Below are 24,005 nucleotides of genomic sequence, written 5' to 3'. Positions count from 1 at the left end.
CACCTGTGCAGTGAGGTGGAGGAAAGGGGGAGTTTATTTGGGGTATCCTGAGTCACTTGCTGCAGTCCAGATTAGTCATCTCTAGCTGCAGGGAGAGGGTTGGAGGGAAGGGTGGAGTGGAAAGCTGGCTGCATAGGATGTGTGTGTGTGCCAGGACATTTTCATGATTACATTTCAAACAAAATTTACATAGGTATTAATGACTTATGATAAGAAGGAAAAAGATTGGAGTGTTGCAGATATCTAAAACTCTGATTTTAATTATTATTTTTTAAAATTCTGTGTTACTAATTAATACATGGTATATTGTATTGCAATAAGATCAGATCTTTATGTGGTAGAGTTCTGGCTCTGAGTCAGAAGTAGCAAGTACTAGGTGTGATGCTAGTTGTTTTGTAGTATGAAACCTTATTTGCAAGCTCTTCGAAACATTCATCTCTCTACAAACCCTAAAGCCACGTGTTAATTTGTTCCGGAGCTTTTACTCTTTGAGTTGGTGATATACACAAGGTGAAAGTTTCAAACCAGGAGAACTTTTATCTGTTTTTACAGATCTCTGTTTCACTTGTTCTTGTATAGCATGTATCGTAAACTTTCCCCAGAAAAACTGTATAAGCCTTAATGAATGCCTTTTACTCTCCTTTCCAGTGTCAGTAAATATTGTATTAGTATTTGTAAGGAGAGCATGAATATTTGTAGTTGACGCATCGATTTGTTTAGCATTTTAAAGCTGAACTATGTATGTGTGGATAATATGCTTTTTGGTGTATTTACTATCTTGAGTTTTTAGGATGATGATACATGTACTCCAAGGGCAGTGTTAATTTTCTTTTTTATTTGATTTCATATTAAATATAAGCATTGCTCCTTGTTTTAATATATTCTACACCAATGGGGACGGACACACGCACACGTGTGCACACGTCCATGGGTGTAGAATATATTATATGTATGTATATAGTTAGTGGTACACATCTTCACACTACCTCAATATTGGTGTTGCACATAAGAAAATTCAACCTACCCAAGGATATAAAATATTAGAGGGAACTCTGATGGCCATATGCGGAAACAGTAATTTGTGGTGACAATCACAGGCATTTATGCTAATTATGATGACATTCATTTCTTCAGTACATTTGAATGACTTGTGACATAGTGGGGATTGTGTTCATTTTGCTTTATGCTGTATGTGATTCCTACTGTTGTGCTACTCTGTAGTGACTCTGTGTGCGTATGTGTGGTGCCCAGCAGGGGATAGGATCTTTGGGGGAGAACTCCCGAGGGAAGGCACGAAGGGAATGGCCCAGGCTGTTCTATCACCTGAAGCTAGGGAGAGATGCAACTAGTGATAGTCAGATAACACATGGGGCACAGGAAGCAGGACAAAGGAGGGGACAGGGCTACTTTGATGGCTAGAACCAGTGGCTGGGTGTGTGAGTTAGTTTTTCCTCTGGTTAAGGAGAAGGGATTCTATCTGGCTTTGGGTGGGAGGGAGGCGGGGCGGGTGGAGGCAGACAGGCTGTGGGCCCTCCTATACCAAAGATGAATTGTACTGAATGTTCCTGGTCCTGTAACAACAAGTTTGTGCTACGGTGTGTCCCTGTCAATGAATAAACTTTCTGTTCTTGCTGGCTGAGAGTCACATCTGGCTGCAGAGGGGAGTGCAGGGCCCAGTCACTCTCCCCCACACTCCATGACACTTGTTCCTATTATTTTGCTTTTTAAATTCAAGATTACAGAAATTGTTGTAAATGTGAAGGCTTATTTTATAGTATTCTTTTTGTTGAGTTGCTGAGGAGTCTCTTTATATTATTTTTCCACTCTCAGTGGATGCTTCCACCCAGTGGATGCTTCAGGTTATGGAGCCATTTTGGTGCAGCTTATTGTTGCTATGCGCTGCTTTGGTTGATGTGAATGTTACATTTTCAGGATGCTATTCCTATGATCAGCAAACTGAGATACAACCCCAGATTTGACAAAGCCTTCAAACATGTTTTTGGAAAGACACTTATTTGTCGTAGCATGGAGGTATCCACCCAGTTGGCCAGAGCTTTCACTATGGATTGTATTACATTGGAAGGTATGTATCACAATTATATAGTTAATTTAGTGGATAAACAGGGAGACCAGGATTCACTGAAACTAGTGTATTACTTTCTTAGAGTTCTTTGTAAAACCTGATAGTACGGTAATTTACCGGATAAACTAGATGAAACAGACTAAATGTTAAAAGTGCTGTTGTCATAATCCAAAACATTTAAGTGCTCTAGATTTTTTTTTGTAACTTGAAGTGACAAATCAGCAGACATCTCTCTCCTCATTCCAGAGGCTTACAAAATGGATTAGACTTGTAACTGATTTTATCTGGTATTGACTTCCCTGAGGAATTGAGAAGCTTATTCTACCAGGTTTAAAACAACTTCCATGTTGTGCTTATGTGCTGTCATAATTACTAAGAAGTGTGGGTTTGCTGCTTTGGTGTACTAGTCACGTGTTTGTTTTGACTTGGTAGCTCCCTGTTTGTTGAAGTCTTCTGTTTAATGGCTCCCCTTGGGCTATGCTGCTAGTTTCTCTTTTGAGAAGTTTCTCAGATCCCAGTTCTGAGAGAGGATGATTATTTAACAGTAACTGGTTCTTAAGAGTGTTTTTTCAGATTCAGTCTGCCACTTTCCTATATTTTTAATGAAGCTTTTTAAATGTGTAAGAAGAAACTAAGGGCAGTTGAGGCCATAGTCCATTTTATATCCTTAAGTCCAAATGTTAGGATCCACATGTTAGTTACAGGACCCAACCAATCATTGCATTATAGAGCATTCCGTTATTGTACACCAACAGTACTGGGTCTGTCAGCATTATTGGTGTATGCATGCTGTGTGTATCTGCAGAGGCAGTTCTTTATGGATCCCGATAAGTGACAAGTAATGTTTGTTGGGCAAAACAATTAACTGTAATATCTGTCAGGCTTAAAATAAACTAAGGCTTTGTTTGGTCCAGACAGCAATTACAGATGAAGAGGTAAGGTGGAAGACTTGTTAAAAAGGATGCAGTGCAACCGCAAATGTTAAGACAACATTGGATCTTGCTCCTTTTCTGGTGGAGTGTTATAAGATAGCACACACCAGGGCTGCGTCTAGACTGGCAAGATTTTGCGCAAAATCTTGCCGCTTGTCTACACTGGCCGCGAGTATTTGCGCAAGAACGCTGACTTTGTACTGTACAAAATCAGTGGTTCTTGCGCAAATAGTCTGACGCTCCCGCACAGGGATAAGTATTCTTGCGCAAGAGGGCCACTGTAGACAGCCAAGTTAACTTCTTGCACAAGAAAGCCCGATGGCTAAAATGGCAAGTCTTTTGCACTAAGGCACATGCCAGTATACATGCTCTCTTGCGCAAATACTTTTAACGGAAAAACTTTTCCGTTAAAAGTATTTGCGCAAAATCTTGCTAGTCTAGATGCAGCCCAGTTGTTTATGGTTAAGCCAGTTTGCCTTGATTATGTCTGTCCATTTTGGCCCGTACTGAAGCAACTACTCTAATATAATGCATTTTGAAAAACTGGTATGGTGTTTGGATGTGCTGCTGTTCATATAAACTGACTTCCACATAGATTATATGATTTCAGAAACTAATAAAAGAAACTGAACTGCACAATGCTGAGAGGCATTAAATACACTTTTTAAAAGCTTCACAAAAATTGATTTTTTTTATCTTGTTAACATTTGAAGTTACATTTTGTAAGATTATTGCAAATATTTCATATAAGCATAACTCCTCAGAATTGTATAGAATCTCTTTAGGAAACTGACATACTTAAAATACATTTTAGCAGAATAATCATTACCTTTTGAGGAACTGCTCTAAAGAACATGTGTTCTGTGGTATGCAGTACAAAAGTACCATTTACATTCTATTCACAGGTGATCAAGTCAGCCATCGTGGTGCTCTGACTGGAGGTTATTATGACACGAGAAAGTCTCGGCTTGAGCTGCAAAAAGATGTTAGAAAGGCGGAAGAAGAACTTGGTGAACTTGAAGCAAAACTCAATGAAAACTTGCGCAGAAACATTGAAAATATCCTTTTTGATGTATTTGTGTGTGTTGTGTGGCAAAAGTTGTATGGTAATAAGGCAGGAGTGGGCAATAGTTTTGATGGGTGCCACTCTAAGATTTTGATAAGTGATCAAGGGCTGCGCTTTTCTATGGAGGAGATGAAGGGTCTGGGACAGAGGCTGGGTGTAGAAGGCAGCTTGCGCTAGGGGATTAACGTTCAGGAGAGGATGTGGAGGAATTTGGATGAAGGAGGGGATTGTGAGGCAGGGATTGGGGTACAGGAAGGCTGTAGGGGTGCAAGAGTGGATTCTGACCTGGGGAATGGAGTGCAGGAGGGCTGCAGTTTCTGGGAGGGACTTTGTGACCTTAGTAGAGGAGGGGCGCAGAGGGTTTGGGCATTGACCTGAGGCAGGGGATTAGGGGGCAGGGAAGGGATATGGATGCAGGAGAGGATTCTGCACTGAGCAAAGGCAGAATGGTTTCAGAGGTAGTTGTGACCTGGGGTGGGGTGGTGCAGAACATAGTGACTTGGAGCAGGAGGGGGTGATGGCCTGATGCAGGGAGATGGGGAACAGGAAGGGAGTTGGGTGGCAAAAGCAGGCTCTGGATGAGAGGTGCTTATCTTGGGCAGCCTTTGGCCAGAAGCCTAACAGGAAAACTGAGGCAGGCTCCCTGTCTGCCGTCACTCCAGGCTGCTCAAAGCGGCTGGAGGTTTTATCCATGTGCTGCTCTGCACCACACGCCCACGATGGAAGCAATGCATAAAGTCTCACCTTCCCCCTCCCCCCCCCACACACCAGGGAGGCACGGCATCTAGAGGGAGCCGCCAGACATGTTGAGCACGCTGAGACTTCAGCAGGCTGGGCCTGCCTTGGGGTCTCAGTGAGGTGGGCCTCAGGCCAAATCAAAAGGCTTGGCAGGACCGATTCAACCTGCAGGAAGAATCTTGCCTCCCCATGGAATAAGGCCTAGCGAGCTTGCTCTTTTCTCCCATCTTCATTACTGAATAAACACTTGTTTTAATACTTTATTTGACATATTGACTATTTACAATGATATTAGTCAAAGCGACAAGTCCTGTGGCACCTTATAGACTAACAGGTTTATTGGAGTATAAGCTTTCATGGGCAAAGACCCACTTCGTCAGATGCATGTAGTGGAAATTCCAGGGGCAGGTATAAATATACATGTATAAGAAAAGAGTACCAATTAAGAGTAAGGCTAGAGATAACGAGGTCAACTCAGTCAGGGAGGATGAGGCCCGCTTCTAGCATCTGATGTGGAGGTGTGAACACCAAGAGAGGAGAAACTGTTTTTGTATTTGGCTAGCCATTCACAGTTTTTGTTTAATCCTAAACTGATGGTGTCAAATTTGCAGATGAACTGTAGCTCAGCAGTTTCTCTTTGAAGTCTGTTCTTGACGTTTTTTTGTTGCAGGATGGCTACCTTTAAATCTGCTACTGTGTGTCCAGGGAGATTGAAGTGTTCTCCCACAGGTTTTTGTATATTATCATTCCTGATATCTGATTTGTGTCCGTTTATTCTTTTACGTAGGGACTGTCCAGTTTGGCCGATATATATAGCAGAAGGGCATTGCTGGCACATGATGACGTATATTACATTGGTAGATGTGCAGGTGAATGAACTTGTGATGGTGTGGCTGATGTGTTTAGGTCCTGTGATGGTGTTGCTGGTGTAGATATGTGGGCAGAGTTGGCACTGAGGTTTGTTGTATTGATTGGTTCCAGAGTTAGAATTACTGTGGTGTGGTGTATAGTTGCTGGTGCGAAATTGCTTCAGGTTGGCAGGTTGTCTGTGGGCGAGGACTGGTCTGCCTCCCAAGGCCTGTGAAAGTGAGGTATCGTTGTCCAGGATGGGTTGTAGATCACTGATGATGCATTGGAGAGGTTTTAGCTGAGGACTATAGGTGATGGCCAGTGCTGTTTTGTTGGTTTCTTTGTTGGGCTTGTCTTGTAGTAGGAGGCTTCTGGCTACACATCTAGCTCTGTTGATCTGTGTCCCCACTTCCTCAGGTGGGTATCGTGACTTCAAGAATGCTTGGTGAAGATCTTTTAGGTATTTGTCTCTGTCTGAGGGGTTGGAGCAAATGCAGTTGTACCTTAGTGCTTGGCTGTAGACAATGGGTCATGTGGTGTGTCCAGGATGGAAGCTGGAGGCATGAAGGTAGGCATAGTGGTCAGTAGGTTTTCAGTATAGGGTGGTGTTTGTGACCATCACTAACTTGCACCGTAGTGTCCAGGAAGTGGTTCTCTTGTGTAGACTGGTCCAGGCTGAGCTTGATGGTGGGGTGGAAATTGTTGAAATCGTGGTAGAATTCTTCCAGAGCGTCCTTCCCATGGGTCCAGATGATGAAGATGTCATCAGTGTAGAGTAAGTAGAGAAGGGGTGCTAGTGGATGAGAGGTAAGGAAGTGGTGTTCCAGGTCAGCCATAAAAATGTAGGCATATTGTGGGGCCATACGGGTGCCCATAGCGGTGCCACTGGTTTGGAGGTATATATTGTCATCAAATATGAAATAGTTGTGTGTGAGGATAAAGTCACAGAGCTCAGCCACTAGTTGTGCTGTGGCATCATCAGGGATACTGTTCCTGACGGCTCGTATTCCGTCTGTGTAGGATTTTGGTTTAGAGAGCCTCCACATCCATGGTGGCTAGGATGGTGTTTTCTGGAAGATGACCAACACGTTGTAGTTTTCTCAGGAAATCAGTAGTGTGTCGGAGATAGCCGGGAGTAGTGTGTCGGAGATAGCCGGATCGAGAAGGGTCTGAGTAGAGAGTCCACGAATCCAGACTGTCCTGCAGTGAGAGTGCCAATGCCCGAGATGATGGGGTGTCCGGGATTTCCAGGTTTGTGGATCTTGGGTAGTAGATAGAATAACCCTGGTCGGGGCTCTAAGGGTGTGTTTGTGTAGATTTGTTCCTGTGCTTGTGAAGGGAGTGTCCTGAGCAGATAGTGCAGTTTCTTAGTGTGTTCCTCAGTGGAATCTGAGGAAAGTAGCCTGAAGAATGTGGTATTGGAGAGTTGTCTGGCAGCCTCCTTTTGGTAGTTAGACCTATTCATGATGACAACAGCACTCCTTTATCAGCCTCTTTGATTATAATGTCAGAGTTGTTTCTGAGGCTGTGGATGCCATTGCGTTCCACACGGCTGAGGTTATGGGGCAAGCAATGCTGTTTTTCCACAATTTCTGCCTGTGCACATTGGCAGAAGCATTCTATGTATAGGTCCAATCTGTCATTTCGACCCTCAGGAGGAGTCCATGTAGAGTTCTTTTTCTTGTGCTGTTGGTTGGAGGGTATCTGTGTGTCCGTGCACTGTTCACTGTTGTGTTGAAAGTATTCCTGGAGTCGGAGACAAAAGTAGGCTTCCAGATCACCGCAGAACTGTGTCATGTTTGTGTGGGTGGTGGGACAAAAAGAGAGTCTCCGAGATATGACAGACTAATACTATGGTATTAGTTGTAATTGCTGCCTAATCAGTCTTTCTTATAGATAGAAACTCCAATGGGAAGAGTTAACATTTTTTATAAAGGAAAACTACAATATTAAAAATGCAAGAGAGCCCAGAAATGTGTTAAGAAATTGTGTACCAGATTTGTATTACTATTGTTTCAGTAATAATTCAAAATGTTCTGGATAAACTGGAGAAATGGTCTGAGTAACTAGGATGAAGTTCAATAAGGACAAATGCAAAATGCTCCACTTACGAAGGAACAATTAGTTTCACACACAGAGAATGGGAAGTGACTGTCTAGGAAAGACTATTGCAGAAAGGTACCTAGGGGTTATAGTGGACCACAAGCTAAATGTGTGTCAACAGTGTGACACTGTTGCAAAAAACCACATATGATTCTGGGATGCATTAACAGAACTGTTGTGATAAGACATGAGAAGTAATTTTCCTGCTCTACTCTGCGCTGATTAGGCCTCAGTTGGAGAACTGTGTCCAGGTCTGGGCATCACATTTCAAAAGATATGGGGAAATTGGAGAGGGTCCAGACAGAGAAGAGCAACAAAAATGATTAAAGGTCTAAAATACTATGAGGGAAGACTGAATGAATTGGATTTGTTTAGTTTGGAAAAAAGAAGACTGAGAGGGGATGACATGATAGCAGTTTAAGTACCTAAAAAGGTGTTACAGGGAGGAGAGAGAAATTGTTCTCCTTGACCTTTGATGCTAATATAAGAAGCAGTGAGAGGTTCAGGTTGGACATTAGGAAGAACTTCCTAATTGTCAGGGTGGTTAAACACTGGAATAAATTGCCTAGGGAGGTTGTGGAATCTCCATCTCTGGAGATGTTCAAGAGCAGGTTAGATAGGCATCTCTCAGGGACGATCTTGATGGTGCTTGGTCCTGCCATGAGGGCAGGGGACTGGACTTGATTACCTCTAAAGGTCCTTTCCAGTTCTAATATTCGATGAGAATTTAATTTCTTGTGTAACACACACGTCTATTATACTTGATTGTATATCTGTAAATAGTGTTTGACATTAGTGATTAGGCTTCTGTGTCATATAGTCATTTATTAAAACAAGTAAATAGGCTGCTTCTAACATTTTTACCAATATAGTTGTTAACCACCTTTAACATATATTACTCATGTATTTGACATGCTTTTCTTCTCTATTATCAATCAGTGTGTTAAATTTCTATAAATTCTAACTGCATTTTAGTATAAATAGGTCTTTAGAGCATGATTTTATTAAATAAACAATGATGTGGGTTTTTTTTTTCTTTAGCTCTAGTGACTAGAACCTAAAGTCAGCTACATGATGTCCTTTCAGTAAAGCCCCACAAATCTTGGATATCGGTGGGTGTCTTTATTTGAGCATGTGGAATCGGATATCTGCCAAACATGTTTGCAGATGTTAATGTGGATACAAATTTTGTATCCAAGTCAGGCTCTGACTTTCAGAAAATTATACTATGGCAATAATATCTTTGAGATTTAAAAGCGCGAGTGGGGGAGAACTAGTAAAAAATTTTTTTTTAATTGTTCTCATTTAATGGAGATGTTCAGAAAAGTTCTTGAATATATAATCTGCTTACCTTATATTGTAGTCTTAATAAAATATTTTAGTCTTGTTTTGAGACTTCTCAGTATTTGTAATACTTGGAGTGTAGTTTTCATAACTCTGCTTCTTAGAGCAACATAGAGATACCGTAATTGCAAAATACTGTTAAGCAAATGCAGTCTTATCTGGAATAAACATGTTTTTAAAAACATAGAATAGACTAATAGATATTACAGGTGGGATGTTAACTCCTATGATGTATCTCAGTCACTACAAAGTTGTTCCATACTGTGTTACTTTTAGTGTTTATGAAGTCTAATTCTAAATGCCCTAAATGATGGGGATTCTACTAGGGGTCCCATGTGTGGGGAACTCGGCAAGGCTGGAGCGCCTCCCACCCGCATGGTGGCACAGTAGTCCTGCCCAGTCTGAAGCAGCCCTGCTCGCCCCGGGCATAAGGTTTATTGGTTACCAGTAAGCATCATCCAGTGGAGGGAGTGGGGTTATATCCCTAGATTCTACCACATCCCAGTTATTGTCTTCTAGATGTCATGGCCCAAAAGTTTTTTCTGACCATCTGAATTGGTCTTTTCTTAATCTCATCCAGTTTCTTCTATTTCTATCCTTTTGTGCTACCCTTATTTCTCTGCTTTGATGGCTATTGCATCCTTCTAAATAACTTCTGGAAACATTTGAGATGGCTAAACAGTTACAGAAAAGTGCTAAGTGATATATTCTGTTCACCCCTAAGATAAATATAGAATTAGGTCAGTTGTTAACATGGTATATGTAGTGTCTCTAAAATAGTAGAATATATATTAATATATAGCAGCTACATATTTTAAAGTATGGAAGAATGTGATATGGAAAAAGGGAGACATTAGAGTTTGTTTTCTAAATTACTTTCTGTATTTCACTAGTTTTTTGTAAGCCTTTTTAAGTCACGACAAATTAGCTATTTCTTTGTGCAGATAAATTATAGCTTTCTCAAATTGTTGACTGATATGTAGAATAAAGTATCAAGCTGTCTCAATATATATCAAACTGTGATGCAGATTACATGACTAACAAGGTGTATGTTGTAGCTTCTGAAGGAGGAATTAATGAAACTTAAGGCTCGAGTGAATAATTGGGACTTAATTTTTTTTCATGTGTAAATAACATTTATATGTCAATAACACCTCTGGCAACATTATAGACGTGTGTTTTTTTTTTAAAAAAACTTTTACTTTAATGGAAAAAGTCATAAATAAAGACTTGGAGTAGAATCGAAAGCTTTGGCAAGATTAACCTTCTAATGCTGAATGTTTCCCAGTTCTAATGATGTGTAGACTCCCATTCTGCCTACACCTGTCTTTGGCATCAAGTCCCAGAATAGCATCTAACCGTTTATAAAGAGGATTTATTTTAGAAGGGAATTTATACGGGCCCTGTTCAGGAATGCTATATTTTTCTAGATATTCCCCTGTTTGTACTATATTTCTAATTCCTGACCACTGTGTGAACCTCTTTTTGTCTTGGGTCTCTCTGTTTCTCTCTGACAGATAGTAGCATTTATAGTGTGGACATGTGGGGTGAAATTTTGGTCCCATTAAAACTGACAGCTCCGTTGGACTTGAATAGCATCAGGTTTACATCATTGTGATCAAAGGCGTGAGAAAATCAGAATTGCCATCCTGGTTCAGTCTGTCATCCATATAGTCTAGTATCCTCTGTCTGACCAGTGGCAAGCACCAGATACTTCTCAGGAAGTTGCAAGAAACCTAACAGTAGGCATATGTGGAATGATCTGTCCCCCATCAGTGTTTCATCCTAATCCTAGTAGCACTTCATAAATATGGCACACTAATTTTTCTTTGTAATCAATAGGTTGAATAAACAATGCTATAAAACTGCTACTGATACATGTCTGTCTTGGGGGTGCTGCTGGGTCAGCATATCACAGAGCAAATGGGATGAAACACCACAACAGACTGTCAACTAACCTGTCTTAATCTCTTCTGGTCAATTTATGTTGATCTCTGAGAGCAATGAATGTGGCTGGTACTATATTTGTGGGAGCTGTGATACGGATATTGAGCAAAAATGAGAAACTGCAATAACAGTGGGAGAATGAAATATATTTTATTTAAAGCTTGGAATTTTCCTTAGCCCACTGTATGGATTAATAATGAAATTGACCAACTGATGAATCAAATGCAGCAGATTGAGACCCAGCAGAGAAAATTCAAAGCTTCCCGAGACAGTATCTTGTCAGAGATGAAAATGCTAAAAGAGAAGAGACAGCAGTCTGAAAAAACCTTTATGCCAAAGGTATGTACAGTTTGAACCTCTCTGGTGTGGGATTCTCTGGTCTGGCAACATCTGTGGTCCTGTCAGATGTTGCTGGACCAGAGAGCTCCAGCAGCTGGGAGCCAAGATGTCTGGTGGTCGGCAGCCCTCAGGACCTGGGGGTAGGGAGTGGGGGGCCAGGAGCCCTGGTGGGGTGGGGTCACTAGCTGGCACAGTGGTTGGGGCTAGGAGCCCTGGGAGAGCCCATGGCCTGATCTCCCCCTGGCAAACTCCCTTGTCTGGGATCATTCAGGTCTGGAGGGTGTCAGACCAGGGAGGTCCAGCCTGTAGCATGTATATGATAGACCCCTGCAGGGGGCCACCTGAGCCCTCTGTCTCACCAATCTGGGTTCCTTAATGTACTGTGACATGTCAAACTGCAAAGCCCTACAGGCTTGCACTCACACCAACATCCCACAAAGAGGGACAACAACCGTGTTCATGAATGCTCTGACCACCCTCTGTATGATCCAACAATAGAGAAACTCCAGCCAAAATACCCCAGCTAACCAGCCTAGAACTTCATCCTGACTGGTCAAAATCCTGAGCAGTATGAATTTATTACAGTTACCTAGTTTACCCTTCTCTCTATGTGAAAAGGACCATGCACAAGTTTTTATTAACTGAGCTGAGACTTTTCAACCCACTTCAAGCAAACCACACTGTATTATGAAAAATAATGATTTTTAATAGTCAATAGATACAATCTATCTTTCTGTAGGTAATATAAGTGATTGTAAGTACCGCAAGCAGATCAGATGCATACCTAAGATGAACAAAATTGCAGTCTAAGCCTTATATATTAGATAGGATTTGAATCAAGCAGTATCTCACCTTGTGCTACAGTTTGTTTCTCGTATACAGCCCAAGTTTCGTGCCTGGGACCAGCACTTCCCCAGTTTAAAGTCTTTGCTCTGGTAGGGGTATTTCCAGGTGCTGAGTTGTGGGAAAAGACAGGCCACTAGGTAGCATCACTTCTTTGTATATGGGAGGAACTTCTTTGTCCCAAGCAAAGTTCCCAAGCCAGTTTGTAGAAAGTACCAAAATGGAATTCAGTGTTATGCAGTCTAGTCACATGCCTTTGTATGTTTAGCTAAGTCATAGCAGCCATTATTCAAAGGCTGATTGATGTGTACTAGAGATGTTAAAATACGTTTATGCAAATGTATAACTGCTAGAATTTTCAGCAGTTGCATATTTACGTGTGGGGGGGAGGGGTAGGCAACTCTGAAGGAGCTGGGACATGTGGGGAGCCAGTTCGAAAGCTGCCTCCCCGTGTGTACTGGTTCCCACTTTCCCTTTCCCCTGCGTTGCTGCTTCTGATACAGAGGCAGCAGGATGGAGCGGGGGAGCGGGAGGACAGTGTGAAACCGTGCATGTTAACCAATGAACCCAGGCTCATTGGTTAATCATGTATATGGGAACATGTTCACATCCCTAATGTGTACCCAGGTAGGTGGGGGATAGGTCTCAAAGGGGAAGCAGTGTTAGTCTGTATCTGCAAAAATAATGAGGAGTCCTGTTAGTCTCTAAGGTACCACAGGACTCCTTGTTTTTGCAGGTGGGGTATGAGTTTCTTCTAAGGCCTATTGTTTTCCTTAATGGCCCATACTCGATCCGCTATCTAGACTGGAAACATCTTGCCTTGTGGGTCTCACCCAGGTGCAACCACATTTGAAATACAGATATGTGATCCGTATTCATAACTCCAGGTACAAAAATAATACATGCACCCAAATAGGATAATTGTATTCAACAAATAACTTTTCCAATGCCAAATTTTGTACAATGTGCATTATAACTGTCATAAATATAGAATAACCATACCATTATGATGCATATGGGGTGCAGAGCGTCACAAGATGTAAGAACCTATTAGTGACTTCCAGGGACGGACTGGACCAGTGGGATACTGGGAATTTCCTGATGGGCCGTCGTCCAAATGGACTATAAAGCTTCTAATACTGTGGTCACCAACCCGTCGATTGCGAGGGCTCAACCAGTCGATCAGGAGGCGTTCGGGGGACCCCTCCGATTTCCCCCCACCCCCAAGAAGCCCCACTACCTACCTCCAGCAACAATGGAGGTAGTGGCAGCTTCCTGCGGGGTGGACAGAAGTCCAGCAACTGCAGTGGCTCCCCCCCCGCCCCCCCCCCTCCCCCGGTCTGTAGTGTGCTGGGAACTGGCGGGGCTTTCCCTCCTCTGCGGGGGAGGGGAGAGTCGTCCGTGGAGGAGGCAAGTGCTGGGGCTTTCCCTCCTCTGCAGGGGGTAGGGGGGAGTTGTCCTTGGAGGAGGCACACACCAGGGCTTTCCATCTTCTGCGGGAGAGGGGGAGTCATTCCTGGAGGATGCGCGTGCCAGGGCTTCCCTCCTCTGTAGGGGGAGGGGAGAGGAGTCCTGGGAGGAGATGGGTGCAGGGGACTCCCTGCCCCCCGGTACCCCTGTCCACCACTGGCATCCTGCCCCCACCCCAGCACGCTGCCCCAGCACCCACTAGCACCCTTCCCTAGTACCATGTCCCCTGCTCCCACCAGTACAGTTGGGGTCATGTGAGTGAGGCTTGGGGCGGGGGTTGGACGAGTGTGGGTGTTTTTTGCATCTCACTTGTGTGGCCCCAGCTGACTTTTCTGTGAGTCAGTGACCCCTGATTCAATACAGGTTCCCTGCCCTTCTCAGAAATAAAGACAATGCAGAAACTTTTTGTGTTTGACATAGTATTTTATTTAAAAATGAAGCCTGGCCAGCAAACCCCCAGTTGGGGCCAAGCCCCCATCTGGCCACAGCATCATAACACTCCTGCACCCGCACAGCCCCAGATCTAAGCTTGTCATATGCTGGAACCCCCTGTCCTGAGCCCCTTACATACTCCAACCCAAATTCCTGCACCCTCACATCCACAAGCCTGTGGTTTACTTAGTACCACAACCCTTCATCTGACCCCAACACTCCCCAGCCTGAAGCCCTCCTCCCTGAGCCAACGTCCCCTTCTCCACCTCCTCCTGCATCCAAATTTCCTCCCAGAGCTTTCACCTCTCACCCCTTCCCAAACCCCTCATTCCCACCCCAGAGCCCACATATTCTGTCTCAACCCAGTGAGGGTACAGCTAGACTGCAGGAGTTTTTCCAGGATTCCAGAGATCCCGGAAAAATTCTTCCATGTCCATGGATTCGTTTGTTGTTCCACTTATTTTAGTGGAAGAGCAAACATGCTCTTTTGGTAAGCCCTATATTCCTCGTTCTACGAAGAATTGGGGGGCTTTGAAAAGAAGGGGGTTTTCTGACATTTGGTCCCATCCAGACAGGCCAAATTTTGGGAAAACATCTTCCTACAGAAGAATTGGGGGAGGGGGGGAAAGCGGCAGTGTAGAGTGTATAAGGGCTGGGGATAGCAAGTGATGGAGAAGAGAATAGAGAGGGTGGGGCTTCAAGGAAGGGGTAGGGTCTCGGCGGAAGGATGGGGCAGTAGATCTTAGCTTGTTCTGACACTTAAAAAGTGATCTTGGGTGTAAAAAGGTTGGAGACCACTGTTCTAACACCAAAAAGTCTATAATACCAAAATTCAAAATGTTTCCGAATAAATCCGAGGTGTCCAAGGCCGTGTGTGTATGTGTGTGCGGTTGGGTGTGGGCCGCTGCACTGGCTCAGCTTTGGTTTCTTTGGCGCCAAAGTGAATGACGTCACTTTACAGTTGAAATCAACGGAACGGACGTGCAATGCACAATGGTGAATGAAGCAATGCGTAGGCCTACTTTGTGCAATGGTAGAATCGGTGATGGAATCACTCGAGTCTTGACTGGCGAGTAGAGAGTACACAGTGGTTGGATGAGTTCTGTTATCGTCTGTCGTTGTGGGAGTGTAGTTTTCCGTAACTGACGATAAATAACAATGCGAGTACAGTGTAAACGAACAAAGACAGTATGCATGAAGAAGTTGGCCATTCTCAACCAATTTCCTGGGCCTATTTTGATTGCCAGTCCGCCCCTGGTGACTTCTTAGTTGATTAGTACTGTATCATTGAGCAGACATAGTTCCAGTACCAAAGAATATTACCACCTGAGTTGACGAATAGAGAATTGAGATACCTAGGATGCACTGAACGACCATATGTTGGAAAGTATGTAGGGCTCAATCAAAGGAGCTGATTTTCAATTAAAAATGAAGTTTTCTCCTTTCGATAAGCTGTCATAAAAAATCAAAATTGTTTCCCATTGGAGACTGTAGCAAGGATGCTGGTAGACCTGTTCTAGGAAAAGAGTTGGTAGTCTGGCATTTCTGACAAGTTGCAAGTTGGACTGGTCTGTTTGGACTGTTTGTGTTACCAACTGGATTTATTTCATACAAGTAGAAAAAGACAAGTTCAGCGAAGCCTGTAATTTCATTTGAATGATGATGCAATTTAATACAATAATCTGTTCTGTAGCAACGCAGCTTGCAAAGCTTGGAGGCAAGTTTACATGCCATGGAATCAACTAGAGAATCCTTAAAAGCAGAACTGGGAACGGATTTGCTGTCTCAGCTGAGCCTAGATGATCAGAAACGAGTGGATGCACTGAATGATGAGATTCGACAGTTGCAACAAGTAAGGAAAACTAAGGAAAGATGTCACAACACTAAACATGGAGAATGTCTTAGTGAGAGGACATACATTCGGTTAATTGGAATCCTTCCTCTTGCATAGGAAAACTGAGATGTAATAATTGATAATACACAGCTGTGTAGTTCTGTGATCTTTGCACAGTATGAGGAAGATGCTGTTTTTTTGTGTGTGTGTGTGTGTGTGGTTTTTTTTTTTATTTTTTTTTTTTAATTTAGACCATCTATACTACAGTAAACTTCCGATAATCTGGCACCTTTAGGACCCGGGGGGTGCCGGATTATCAGATATGCCAGACTATCGGAAGGGGGGGCTGTGAGGTGTCTGGGGTGGGGGGGGATGCCACCCCAGACCCCTCATAGCCCCCCCTTCTGATAGTCCAGCTCTGCCCCAGGTGTCCCCAATTCAGCCGCTGCTGGTCAGTTTCAGCAGCAGCTGAATCGGGGACGCCTGCGGCAGAGCAGCTGGGGTGCTGCTGGGTTGGTCCTGCAGCGCCAAGGAGCAGCTCTACGGGACCAACCCGGCAGCACCCCAGCTGCTCTTGGGGACGCCTGGGACAGAGCAGCTGGGGTGCTGCTGAGTTGGTCCTGCAGCGCCAAGGAGCAGCTCTACGGGACCAACCTGGCAGCACCCCAGCTGCTCTGCCCCGGGCTTCCCGGAATCAGCCGCTGGTCAGTTTCAGCAGCTGCTGAATCAGGGACGCCTGGGGAAGAGCAGCTGGGTGCTGCTGGGTTGGTCCTGTAGAGCTGCTCCTCGGCGCTGCAGGACCAACCCAGCAGCACCCCAGCTGCTCTGTCCCAGGCGTCCTCAAGAGCAGGTGGGGTGCTGCCGGGTTGATCCCGCAGCCCCGAGGGGCAGCGCTACAGGACCAACTCAGCAGCACCCCAGCTGCTCTGCCCCCAGCTTTCCCGATTCAGCAGCTGGTCAGTTTCAACAGCGGCTGAATTGGGGAAGCTGGGTGCAAAGCAGCTCCAATTGTCTGGCTGCCCAGAGCACTTCCAGGTTCCCGATGGTGCCGCACCATCAGGAGTGCCGGAGCATTGGATGCCGGACCAATGGAGTTTTACTGTATCTATTTGTTTGGTCTTGGAAAAGAATTGGAGAAGGCTAAAGTTTCAAATAGTCTTCAATTTTTTAGTGGTATAAAAGTTGGATTGTGTTTGCTCTTGTCTAGATGGATGCAAAATATTAAATACATGCTTACATTAATTTTAAAATAAGGCCATGCATGTAAGGAATTTTGTAATAGTTTCTTTTATTGTATTCTACAAATTTCTCTTCTGTTTGATGCAAATAATATTATTTCCTTCTTTCAGGAAAACAGACAGCTTTTGAATGAGCGGATTAAACTGGAAGGCATCATCACAAGAGTTGAAACATACCTCAATGAGAATCTCAGAAAACGTTTAGACCAAGTAGAACAAGTAAGATTATTTTTCTAGATCCATTTTGCCACATATTCTTGGCTTGTGCCTTTAGGGATTTGGCAAACTATTCTTTTCTTAAATATTGCCTAGATATACTGCTGATAATTATTATAATAGTTTTTGTATCTCCTGTGCATTGGTTTTCTGTTTCTGTGTATCCAATATGTAACTTGATTCATGGGGTATTTAGGATTGAAGCAGAACTTTTTAAGAATGTATTTGAGGTGTGGCTGACAGAGTATCCAAGCTTGCAAAAGTACAATGTTCATAATTAAACACAAATCAAATTATGATAGAACTATAACAGTGCCTGTGGACTATTGTTGAGGTTTAGGTATAATTTAAAACAAAATACCTACCTCAATGACAATTATTTTAATGGCTATAAACATAGGATCTGGATAGAAAAACCTCATGTCATCTTCAGTGTGGGCTTATACTTTGATTCCCTTCTATGGATAGTCTTACAGTTAATTTTTTGTCCCATAGGAGTTGAATGAGCTACGAGAGACAGAAGGTGGCACTGTTCTTACTGCCACAACATCAGAACTTGAGGCCATCAACAAACGAGTGAAAGATACCCTGGCACGATCAGATGGTTAGTAGTACTGATTCTTGGAATAAAGATGCCTAAACTTCAGTATTCTCATAGATATGGTATTCATCTTGACATGAGATTTAAGGCAACTAATATAATTAAAACAAATATCAAACTGATAAAAGAATGTTTTACACAATATATAATTAACTTTGTAGTAATCGAGAAAGGATTAAAATATCATCTAGATACTGAGTAGTATAAAAATGTGCAACAGATATTGGCCCTCAAGCTTTAAAGATAAGTAATCTACTAATACCTGGAGGTTTAGATGATGCCTTCCTCCTGGATACTTCTTACATAGTTCTTTATGGAGTCTTGACACCTTTTTCTGAACTATGCAATATTAGCCCATGTTAGACTGCACTTTGTTGATCTGTGGGTCTAATCTAGGTTCTGATTTAGACTGTTTGCCTCTCTGTGGTTTATGATCGTGACTTAAGTTTCAGGCAAAGCTGTTCTGAATTAAGATTTTGCATGAACTCATATGACAGTTGTGTCATTGGTTTTCATGCAGAATTCATTGGTTTAATCTGCCTTTCACATCAAGATTTTGATTTGTATTAATTTATGGAATTATTTTCCATAAATCCTTGTGAAGCCAAATAGCCAAGTTCAGTGGAGGTTTACGCTAAAATTTAATCCATATTAGAAATAATCCCATAGTGTATTCATTTTTACTCCAGAATTCTGTTTTCTCAATGAGTATTTTATATAATTAAAAATCTCCTGAAGCTTTTTTCAGCTTTTTAAATTAAATTGATAAATTAAAAAAAAATCTTTACTCTGTAAGCTTTCTATTTAAAAAAAAAAAAAAAAAGATCTCTGGCTGATTAATTGCTGATTTTACACAGGTGTATACATTTACAACTTTGCTTTTTCTCATCTCAGATCTGGATAACTCAATTGACAAAACAGAAGCAGGGATTAAAGATCTCCAAAAAAGTATGGAACGCTGGAAGAACATGGAGAAAGAACACATGGATGCCATTAACCATGATACAAAAGAACTCGAAAAGATGACAAACCGGCAAGGCATGCTTCTCAAAAAGAAGGAGGAATGCATGAAGAAAATCAGGGAATTGGGCTCACTGCCACAAGAGGCCTTTGAAAAATATCAGACACTGAGTTTAAAACAGGTAATAAGTGTGCCTGGTTTTATCACAAAAGCATAACAGATGACGTTGCATAGAGTTGTAGGACCACATATCTTGAGCATCAAACTGGAATAGAACCAAAAGACAGCTTAATGTGTTGTTTTTCCTCAGCTATTCCGTAAACTGGAACAGTGCAACACAGAGCTGAAAAAATATAGTCATGTCAATAAAAAAGCTTTGGACCAGTTTGTTAACTTCTCAGAGCAGAAGGAGAAGCTGATAAAAAGACAAGAGGAACTGGACAGGGGCTACAAATCTATTATGGAGTTGATGAATGTCCTTGAACTCAGAAAATATGAAGCTATCCAGCTGACTTTCAAACAGGTAATGCAGGAAATCATTAGGTAAGACTGAAATCAGAAGAAAATTTATTTGGTAACTGGAGTATGGAACAGATCAGTGGTTGAATGTGTTAAGAACCAGCAAAACACCTGCAGACTTTTTTACACTTGTGTCTTTGTCTCATGATCCTTATGAATTGCCTACAAGACTCATCTATAGAGAATCCCCTGTTTTAAATCATACCTTCAGAATTCACCCTTTAGAATTAGGAGCCTGCTCCTAATATTGGCCAAGGATGGGAGGAACATGTGGTAGGCAGTGCAAGACTCTCTCTCTCTCTACAGCATTCCCAGACCTTCCAAAAAGATGTAGAAAAAATTCATTTGCTGGATTTCTACAGTAAATGCTAATAATTTATTTTTGTATATAATGTAATTTTTAAAATTTCCCTAATATTCAAGCATCTCTCTGTTCTTTAAAGATAATCTATTCACATTATATGTAAAAATAGCTGCTATAGTACAGACAATATCTACTTGCATATAGATGAACCAGAATTGACCTTGCCTTTTTGTTTTCCAAGGTGTCAAAAAACTTCAGTGAGGTGTTTCAGAAGTTAGTACCTGGTGGCAAAGCCACGCTAGTGATGAAGAAAGGAGATGTGGAAGGCAGTCAGTCCCAGGATGAAGGTGAAGGCAGTGCCGAGAGCGAGAGGGGATCTGGATCTCAGAGCAGCGTGCCATCTGTAGACCAGTTCACTGGAGTTGGGATTAGGGTAAAGAAAATCTTTGCATTTCAATATTTGCAGTACTCTTAATGGACCAGTAACTATGTTGCTAAAAATGAGCTCTAGGAACTGAAGTTATAATGAATAATTATATTCCAACATCATATAGCAGTATTTGAACAAATGTCCTTATACAGCAGAGTTAACTGATTTTTTTGGCGTTTTCTTAGGTGTCATTTACAGGAAAACAGGGTGAAATGAGAGAGATGCAACAGCTTTCAGGGGGGCAGAAGTCCTTGGTGGCCCTAGCCCTGATTTTTGCTATCCAGAAATGTGATCCAGCTCCTTTTTACCTGTTTGATGAAATTGACCAGGCTTTGGATGCTCAGCACAGAAAGGCTGTTTCAGGTAAAGGGTTTGATTGTTTCTTACTTAATAAAGAACAGTCTACCTGAAAATATTGTTTCATATTCAAATAAAATGATCTGGCGGGGTGGAAGTCGTGAGCTGTGCTGCCTCCCCCCTTTCGGGGGTGCAGGAACTGCGCAGCCTCTTCCCTCCCCGGTGCTCCCGGGGGAGGGGGGGGGAAGCAACGTGCCTGTCACACACCCACACATCCAGTTCCCTCACTCATCCCTTCCACCAAAACCCTGCATCCCCAGCCTGTTCCTGCCTTCCTCCCCCGGCCAGACACTCTGCCCCCTAACCTGCTCCTGTACCTTCCCCCCCGACCAGACACCTACCTCCAGACAGAGGGAGGTTGGCGAGCGTAGTGAGCAGGAGGCACAGCCCCATTGCTATTTGTAAAAACACATTTTTCTAAATCTATCTTTTGCAGCATGAACATCTCATGATTGGTGGGTTTTTTTGTTTGTTTGTTGTTTATCAAGAAAAGAGCAGCTGTTTTTGCATGCTTAATAAGAATGCTGGCCTGCTTATTGAAAAGATAGCTGTTTTAAGGATGTTCTTATTTTTCAGATATGATTATGGAACTAGCTGAACATGCCCAATTTATTACAACAACTTTTAGGCCTGAACTGCTTGAGTCTGCTGATAAATTCTATGGTGTAAAATTCAGAAATAAGGTAAATACTCTTTAAATATGGGTCGAAGAAAATATAACAAATTTAGGTTGCTGATATGGAAAATTCGATGACTAGAAGGAAGTTAACCCAATGGGATAGAAAATAAATTTTCAGTTTTTGTTTAGTGTCACAAGTGATAGTGACAGTAACCAACTTACTGTCTAGTGGATATGTGTCCACATCACATAGCCACTCACTGATTTGGGACCATGCAGCATGGTTGGAACTCTCCAGTTTCCTCATGACGGGATCATGATTTAAAATAGCAAGGATTCATTTGTCGTGTGTCGGTAATACATTCAGAAAGGAGATGCATTTGAGCTGTCTGTATCTGGGCTTAGTCATCAGTTTCTCCTTTGAAAAGGAGGTGTAACCTGCAGTTTACATAATGTCAGTATTGTAGAGCCATTAATCTCAGTTGACGCTATTATAGTCCCATCACTGGGTCTTGTTTGGCACTTTTTCAAAGTGAAGCCATCACTATCTAGAAGACATCACTTTTAATATCTTTCTTTTTTCCCATTAGGTTAGTCATATTGATGTGATCACAGCAGAGATGGCCAAAGACTTTGTGGAAGACGATACCACTCATGGTTAAATGGAAATGTATTGCCACTTTGCTTGAAAGATGTGTATAGTGTTATGTCTACGCCAGGGAGCTGTAAATTTAAAAACTGAAATATTGAGTCATTGTTAAAATAGTTTTTGAACCTACCTTTTAACCAAGACTGCGAGATTATTAGTTTCAGAGGAGCTTGAGTACCCATTTTGTCTCTGTTGCTGTATTCTTTTATAAGATATGTGTTATCTTTATACAATACCTGTAGTTTGAAAACTTTATCCCTACAAATCTTTTTGTAAAGTGTCCTGTTGCTGTTTTAAAGCTTTTGAAAAGTGCTAGCTATTCCTTTTGAATTATAATTTTATCATTTATACTGCCTCATGGTTTTTTTTAAATAGCTTCAATTAAACAGTTGGTTTTATGGCTGTAATTCAGATATGGTGTTCAGAGTTGTCTCTCTTTACAAGATTCCCTTTCCATCAGTCCAGGTGATAACTGTATTTATTGTGTAGGATCTGACTACGAATAGGAAATAGGAGGCAAAATAATATCTCGTTCTCTTCTGTATACATCTATCTTCCCATTTATTCTCTTTTATATTGTACATGAGTGGATGCCATGCAAACGGAAGCTTAGACATAAATGTCACATTATTTAGTCATATGCCAGCTATGACTCAGCAAAAACACTCTAAATTTGTGAGCATCCATTTTCACAGACTGTCAAACATTGAACAAAAAAAATGGATGAAATAATAGAAGAAAACACTGCTAAGCCTAAAATTTTTTGAGTCGTGTCAAGACAGAGACTTTCCTTTTTTGACATGATTAAATGAAGAAATGTTGAAAAAAGGATGCTTCATACACCAGTGAATGGCATTGAAACCTTGGAAAAACACAAGCCAAAATAATAATCTCTCCTGCATCTTTTCAGCTCCAAATGTCTATGTTGCGCTGGCAGGTTGTATAAGCAGTCAAAATTGGTATTTAGGGGGCAAGTCTCTTAGGGTATGTCTACACTACAAAGTTAATTCGAACTAACAGACGTTTGTTCGAATTAACTTTGATAGGCGCTACACATACAAACCACTAGTTTGAACTTAATTCGAACTAGCGGAGCGCTTAATTCGAATTAAGTAGTTCAAATTAAGGGCTGTGTAGCCACTTAATTCGAACTAGTGGGAGGCTAGCCCTCCCCAGCTTGCCCTGCTGGCCACTCTGGGCACCACCAGGGAAACTCTTCTGCCCCCCTCCCAGCCCTGGAGCCCTTAAAGGGGCACGGGCTGGCTACGGTGCCCGTGCCAGGTGCAAGCCTGCCAGCACTCAGCCAGCACCTGGCACGGGATGAGCCAGACACACGCTGCCCCCCAGCTCTCCGCCTCTTTCTGGGACCAGGCTGGCAGCTCCCAGGAGCCTGCCTGGGGCTGCAGGAGGCGGGCACTCGCCTGGTCTAGTGCGGAGATCGGGGACCTCATCCAGGTTTCGGGGGAAGCCTCCAACGTCCATGACCTCTACACTAGGCACAGGAAAGTGGCGTCTAGGGCAGGAGAGCTGCCAGCATGGCCACCCAGGAGCAGGTTTGCATGAAAATCAAGGTGGTCCAGTGAGACCCCCCGATTATGAGCCCTGAGCTTAGAACATAAAAAACATAAGAACCGTACTGGGTCAGACCAAAGGTCCATCTAGCCCAGTAGCCTGTCTGCCGACAGGGCCCACACTAGGTACCCTGGAGGGGATGGATTGAAGACAATGGCCAAGCCATTTGTCTCGTGCCATCCATCTCCAGAGGCCAGGGACACCATTTCTATCCCCTGGCTAATACCACTCCATAGATCAATTCATGGAGGTTGGGTCCAACTTCTCTTTAAACTCTGTTTATAGTTCTAGCCTTCACAGCCTCCTGCAGCAAGGAGTTCCACAGGTTGACTATTTGCTTTGTGAAGAAGAACTTTCTTTTACTAGTTTGAAGCCTGCTACCCATTCATTTTATTTGGTGTCCTCTAGTCCTTCCATTATGGGAACTAATGAAGAACTTTTCTTTATGCACCCTCTCCACACCACTCATGCTTTTACAGACCTCTATCATATCCCCCCTCAGTCTCCTCTTTTCCAAGCTGAAAAGTCCCAGTCTCTTTAGCCTCTCTTCATATGGGAC

General features: G+C 42.6%; 1 protein-coding gene across 1 annotated transcript in view; it reads left to right on the top strand.

Moving 5' to 3' along the window:
* Positions 1-22,285, top strand: part of SMC3 (structural maintenance of chromosomes 3) — a 71,003-nt gene extending 48,718 nt beyond the window's left edge. Inside the window, exons 18-29 of the mRNA XM_075935490.1 lie at positions 1,933-2,083; positions 3,921-4,073; positions 11,250-11,401; positions 15,840-15,998; positions 17,330-17,437; positions 17,930-18,038; positions 18,930-19,177; positions 19,307-19,519; positions 20,061-20,252; positions 20,435-20,612; positions 21,183-21,289; positions 21,816-22,285. Of these exons, the coding sequence (XP_075791605.1) occupies positions 1,933-2,083; positions 3,921-4,073; positions 11,250-11,401; positions 15,840-15,998; positions 17,330-17,437; positions 17,930-18,038; positions 18,930-19,177; positions 19,307-19,519; positions 20,061-20,252; positions 20,435-20,612; positions 21,183-21,289; positions 21,816-21,887 (1,842 nt within the window). The 3' untranslated portion in view covers positions 21,888-22,285. The remainder of the gene's footprint in view (positions 1-1,932; positions 2,084-3,920; positions 4,074-11,249; positions 11,402-15,839; positions 15,999-17,329; positions 17,438-17,929; positions 18,039-18,929; positions 19,178-19,306; positions 19,520-20,060; positions 20,253-20,434; positions 20,613-21,182; positions 21,290-21,815) is intronic.
* Positions 22,286-24,005: the final 1,720 nt, after the last annotated feature.

Source organism: Pelodiscus sinensis, chromosome 8, assembly GCF_049634645.1.
Source record: "Pelodiscus sinensis isolate JC-2024 chromosome 8, ASM4963464v1, whole genome shotgun sequence".
In the NCBI taxonomy this organism is placed as follows: Eukaryota; Metazoa; Chordata; order Testudines; family Trionychidae; genus Pelodiscus; species Pelodiscus sinensis.
This window is presented reverse-complemented; position numbering and strand designations above follow the sequence as displayed.